At 48.6% G+C, this 6,401-nt stretch overlaps 1 protein-coding gene across 1 annotated transcript in view; it reads right to left on the bottom strand.

Annotated features, from left to right (window-relative positions):
- Positions 1-6,401, bottom strand: part of LOC102380750 (oxysterol-binding protein 2) — a 346,753-nt gene that overhangs the window by 46,051 nt on the left and 294,301 nt on the right. The window contains 1 exon segment of the mRNA XM_025208840.1: positions 1,418-1,535. Within this exon segment, the coding sequence (XP_025064625.1) occupies positions 1,418-1,535 (118 nt within the window).

The raw sequence follows: 6,401 nt of genomic DNA, 5'->3' as shown, positions 1-6,401 counted from the left end.
AGGAATGCCAAGACCTGGGCCCAACACCATTCTAATTCCTGCCTTTGAATTACCTTGACCTGTAGGGATTCAGTTTGCCATGGGCACATTCTGCACTGTGTACAATCAGTCAGTGCAAAGAAATCCCATTCCTTCCTATGGCTCAGCCCAGCAGAGGAAGCAAGCCATGATACTATAATGAAACTACTTCACATTCTCAGCAGCCCTCAGTTCTTGCCCAGTGGAACTTAGGTCCACTTTGATCAAAATTTCCTCTGCAGACATTTTGCAATAACTGCTTTAAATGAACCTCTCTGGGCCATCTACTTCTGACTTTTATTACTAATTACATAACTTCCAGGTTCTCTGTGCTAGTTACAGTGGGGAAAAATACAGCATAATAAATGTTTCCCTATGGGACAGGAAACTTGTGACATTCTGCGGCAGATGGTTGCAGCGACCTCAGAAAGGGATGTGGCAGTCAGAGAACCACCCTGTGCCGGGCCCTAGAATGACTACTGCAGACATCATGTGCTATGCTCACTGTACACAACTACAAATGACGCACCCAAAATGCTAGGAAATGAAGTCCAGCCCAGGAACTCTAATGGCAATGCCAGCAGGAACACTGGCCAGACTTGGAATGGAGCAGATGTTGCTGTCTTGGCCAAACACCAGCTTTCTCCAGAACTCTAGCAGGTCTGGTATCTACTTCAGCCACTGTCCCCCAGAGCTACTGTACTATGGACTTGCACTAAGTAGTTATATGAATCCACATCTGGAACCTCTCATTCGGTTCTTCCTATTCAGACTCCCTTTGGGCCTGAATGAGTTTGAGTTACTCCTAATTGGGCATGCAGCCTTTCATCTCAGTCACTATTTCACATCCATCCTGCATCAATTGTGATTTAAAGTTGTTGCAACCCAGCAGTTGCTTTTTGTCCACACTCAACGGGAAGGTGGGTCTCAGCCCAGTTTCTAGTAAGTGGGTGCTCATATGACAAAGACCACCATTACAACTGATGTGAACAAGCTCTGCTGTCTCTGAAGGGGCCCCAGGGACAGCATTTCCCTTCCCATTTAGAGTAGAGGCATACAGGCAATTGCATGAGAGCAGCATGCCTTGCTCTCACCTGTACCACACCTGTGCTGAGGATAGAGGGCTCCCAGCTCAAAGTGTCTTTACTAGCACTGGTGTTTAGAACATGCTTATCATTGTTCTCCTGGCCTCACTGGCTCTGGGATGCTCTTGCACAAATATGTTGCCTAGCTGAATGGAAGCCAATCTGCCTATCAACAGAGGAAACATAATTAACAGGTCCAAAGAGGAGGCTGTCATCAAGTCATAAGAAACCTTGCCACTATTCTTTCAATTCATGTCATGAGTTTTGCCAGACTATGTATGATAACTGGCCTCTTTGGGTTGGTGGTTTCATACCTGTGATGTTTGGGGTCTGCAGTTACTGTGATAAAAGCTGGTGCATCCTCCATGGCATCAAAATACTCTGTCTCCTCATCTTCATCACTGGCCTCCCCTTTTGAAGGTTGCACACTCCCTATTGGCACAAAAAACAGCTCATTCAGTTCTGTGCTGCTTCCTCATTAGAATTTATTAAGCAGAACATAAACAAGTGCTTACAAAACAAGTGCCCAATGGATTCATGATCCAGAGTCCACACTTCTTCACTCAAGAGATCTTTTGTAGATGTGGCTCTCTAGCTCCCTGAGCTGACCCATCAATCTCTATCTTTCCTCCCCTTTCCCACCCCTCCCCCTGCAACTTTGTAAAGGAGTGCTGGTGGGGGTGGGCAGATTCTGACCTTGTAAACACAAGTATGTGCACCAGAAATCTGGCTGAAAGACGTATGCTCCTGCACGATCACAGAATAGAACGCTTAGCTACACAGTGATGGGTGCCTCAAAAATGCCATCAGACCAAATAATACAGGAATAATACAGAAATGTAGTACCATGTGGCTTATGTGTCCAATCAAATCTCACATACAGCTTGAAGTTAAAAATAGACGCACGCTAATGGGAAATCTAGTCAACCCTAACAAAGAGAGCTTAACTTTTATTTGGCTGTTGCCCCTGCTTGTTTTATGGTTTCAAAACTACATTCTTAGTTTAAAAAACACCTTTATGCTGTTGCTGCAAAAAAAAAAGATGGCAAAACTCTGTTGTCCTAGCTCAATCATGTCCTGCACTGACCACTGCAACCTCCCCATGTCAGTTCCCCAGCACCCTCGTACTAGTCCATACAAAGAACCAACTAGATTCACCATCTTAGTCAAACCCTCTGGCTACTTTACCACCTTAGTGACCCCCCCCTAACGCTGCCACTGCCTCACCAACATTATGCCCAAGAGTCTTGCAATCACTTCCAAGGCCCTTGGTAATGCTGCCCCTCCCTCTTTATTGGCTGTTGTCTGAGTGTTACAGATTTGAACTGGTTTCCAATCCCTTATACCAGCTTTTGTGTAATTTCTGTCCCTAGCCCTGAAATTTGACAAAGTTATAAGCCACTGAATTCAGGAGCAAAGCATTAGGCAACCTTAACTATCAGGTCCAGGGCAAACTACCATTCACAAAGTGTTGCTGAAAGCATCATGTAGACAAACTCCAAACTCAGAAAGACCCAGTGTTTGGTCTTGAATCATATTCCCATTTACTGCTGCAGACATGTTGACATAACCCACAGCATGGCTATAAACTTGCATGCATCTTAGCCTGGTATAGGACACAGAGGATCTGTGCCAGGCATCAGGGGCGACGCGGTGGGGGTGCATGCCAGTGCACGTGCACCCCCTGAGCCTGGAGGTGCACCCCCTACAAAAAGGTGCCTGTGGGTGGTCACTGCTCACCACTCCACTCTCCTTCCTGCCGCTGGCAGCATCTTTGGGTGGTCAGTGATCCCCGTTGGCTGCCACTGCCGGCGGTGTCTGCAGTTGGTCACCAACCCCCGGTCGGCGCTCGCCACTCCCCTGCTACTGACAGTGCCAGTGGCATCTGCAGGAGCTCCTGCTTACCACCACCACACTCCCACCACTACCGTGCCCCTCCAAGCACTGGGGGCATGCCTCGTTCATGCCAGGCATGGACGTAGCTGGGGGAAACATTCAGAGGGGGTGCAGTGGTGTAGCTATATCTTCCTTTTGGACTAGTCCATGCTGCTGGAGCCTCTGGGGACTTTAAAGTCTCCAAAGCAGATGAAATTACCCCCTTCCACTCCATACTCAGAGGCACCTTCCCTCCCCCCTTCCTCCATTCCCCCCTCCTATGGCTGTTTTCCCTACTCAGAGGGTGGAGCAGGCAGGAATCTTCAAAGCTGCTCAAGCCCGCTCCAGCTGGGCTTACCTATGACAGTGACAGGAGCAGTGGCTTTTCACACCTGCTGCTGGGGGGACTGGGCAGTGTTGGGGAACCCTCCCTATTGCTGCTGCCACCACTGTTCCCAGCTAAGCCCAGCTTCTGCAGAGCCCAGATGGAGCAGGCAGAAGCAGTTCTGAAGCTTCCACAACCCTTGGGACAGTGGGGAAAGTAGCAGTGATTGGAGGGGGAGAGCACAGAACGTGCCTCTGAGCACAAAGGGAAAGGCAGGGATGCTTACCTGCTTTGGGAACTCTAAAAAAAATCCTCAGAGACTCCTGAAAGGCAGTTTCCCCTACCGGTGGGTTGTGGGGGAGGATGCTCGGAAAAGGGGAACAGTCACTCTTGCAGTGTGGGTGGCTACTCCTGTACCTCCTTTGCCAAATCCTGGATCTGCCCCTGGACAGAGCAGCTGCCAGAGCAGATCAGCTGAACCACCCAGGAGGAAAGCACTCGGCTTTTTGTTCTTCATTAGACATGAAGCATAAACACCTGCCTCAAAACAACAGTGTCAGATTTCTCGGGCTTCTCTGCCACTTTCACAACATCACCACCAACATCAGAAGCAGGGTCATGAAGCATCATGTCTGGTGTCATTTTGTCTATCCACGTTGTGAAACCACAGAGGGGAAAAGCTCTGCGTCTTCCTTCAGCACCTGGCAGTGCCACATGCCATGTGGGATTCCTGCATAGCACAGATTGCTTCGTCCCTTCCCCCCCAGCTCTGCCACCATAGACTTGTTTGTGCGGCTTTAGAGGCCTCTGCTGCAATTAAATACTCCCACAGGAGCTCACCATAGCCCTTTGCTAGACAAAGATTTCCAATTAGTGGCTAGATATCAGGCAGCTTCAGCAGAAGAGGCTGATATGTCAGACTAGTTGAGCCAGAGGGAAGGGCTGTCAGACACCATTTAGCAATGAAGGCTATTCCCAAAGAAAGCTATTGCCAGGAATTTAGGGGCCTAAATTCCCCCACGGAGGGGCACATAAACCACACCTTCTAAATCTATTCCAGACTGCCTCAGGGCCATTTTCATTTGGCTGTCAAATTCAGAGCCCCTGGAGCCTGGCTGGTCTCCTGAGATGACTCTCTGGGAAGCACTCAGGATAGAAATCGCTGCTCCCCTCTACCACTGACCCTTCAGTTTTTGATGTTCCAGGGTAGATCCAGTCTTGTATACTATCCTACACTCCAAGAAGAAGAGTGTTTTAGTGATAGAGCAAGGGAGCCACAGAGTGAATAATTTTGCATTCAATTCCCAGGGCTTGGCAGAAGTGAATTGGAAGAAATATATAACTTTAGAAATATAGATCAAGTGACTTGGAAGAGATTTGGAAGTCAGGACTGCTGATCTATTTCCCAGGTCTGGGAGGAAGTATAATCTAGGTGCCAAAGCAAGGAACTAGCAGGATGGATTTTTAGGTTAGGTGCCTAGCTTTAGGAGGGATTACCGTATAGTATTTAGAGTAGATGATAGCCTCAGGATGTCTGGGTTCATATCCCAGCTCTGCAAAGGAGAATAAACCATCCCCACAGAGGCCAAAATATCCTGTGATTAGAAGGCACTAGTGAAGTCAATGCATTCACACATACACCACATTCCCAAAACAGCTTTTGAGTTGGCCAGATAGCATCTAGAAAATAACTGTGTCCTGCAGGAAGAAGGCTCTCAAACATCACAGGGTAAGGTTGCTTTCAAATGTAGAGTCCTGGCAATGGCCCAGGTAGGATTTAGTGTGTTGATATGCAAGGATAAATCTAGCCACCCCCTCAAGTAGAGCAATCCTGATCCCCGCTCAGTGTGCAGTACAAGGGAAATGCCCCAACCCTGTACCAATCACATCCAAGGACATGGTGACTGCTGGATTTAGATTATATAACTTCTTAAGAAATCAGATAAAGCTCCCTTTGAGGGTTACAGCTATTAAGGCACCGTCTCTCAACCTTTGCAGACTGAAAGCAGCTTTCCGTAATTTTTCAGAATTTAGTGACATGCCATCTAAAGACTAATTTTTTTACAATGTTTATCTTTTTATAGTCTGTGGTACCCTTAAAAGGATCTCACAGAATGGCAACATGGGCAGCAGTGAGCAGGGCACCCCTCAAAGAATGGCAGGCTTGGGGTACAATGCTTGGAGCTGGTAGGTGTTGCTGAGCAGGACAGATTGGGAAGCTTGGGGATGGTTCATAGATCCTAGGATCAGAAGGGACCTCAGCAGATCATCGAGTCCGACCCCCTGCCCTGGGCAGGAAGGAGCACTGGGGTCATATGACCCCAGCCAGGTGCATGTCCAGTCTCCTCTTAAAGACCCCCAAGGGAGGGGAGAGCACCACCTCCCTTGGAAGCCCATTCCAGATTCTGGCAACCCTTACCATGAAGAAGTTCTTCCTGATGTCTAACCTGAATCTGCTCTCTGTCACTCTGTGGCCGTTATTTCTAGTTACTCCAAGGGGTGCTCTGGTAAACAGAGCATCTCCTATCCTTTGCTGTCCACCCTGTTGAATTTGTAGACAGCCACAAGATTACCTCTCAGCCTTCTGTTGCGGAGGCTGAAGAGATTCAGGTCCCTCAATCTCTCCTCGTAGGGCCTTATCTGCAGGCCCCTAACCATATGAGTGGCCCTCCTCTGGACCCTCTCAAGGTTGTCCACATCTCTCTTGAAGTACGGTGCCCAAAACTGGACACAGTACTCCAGCTGCAGCCTCACCAGTGCCACATAGAGGGGAAGCATCACCTCCCTGGACCCATTTGTGATGCACCTGCTAATGCATGGTAAAGTGCGGTTAGCTTTGAGTTTCACACTGACAACTCATGTTCATCTTGGAGTCAACTATGACCGAGATCCCTTTCTGCTACAGTGCTGCTGAGAGGGTCATCCCAGCCTGTAAGTGCGCTGGTGATTCCTTCTCCCTAGGTGCAGCACTATGCATTAGACCCCTGAAGGAGGCAGATATCTCAGCAGGCGGTAGAAGGGTGCGACTGGTCACTAGTGCAAAGGCTGGTGCCAAGTGAAGACAGCAGGGGCAGAATCCTGCTGTGCTTCACTCTTTC

This window comes from Alligator sinensis, unplaced genomic scaffold (genome assembly GCF_000455745.1).
Source record: "Alligator sinensis unplaced genomic scaffold, ASM45574v1 scaffold1108_1, whole genome shotgun sequence".
NCBI lineage: Eukaryota > Metazoa > Chordata > Crocodylia > Alligatoridae > Alligator > Alligator sinensis.
This window is presented reverse-complemented; position numbering and strand designations above follow the sequence as displayed.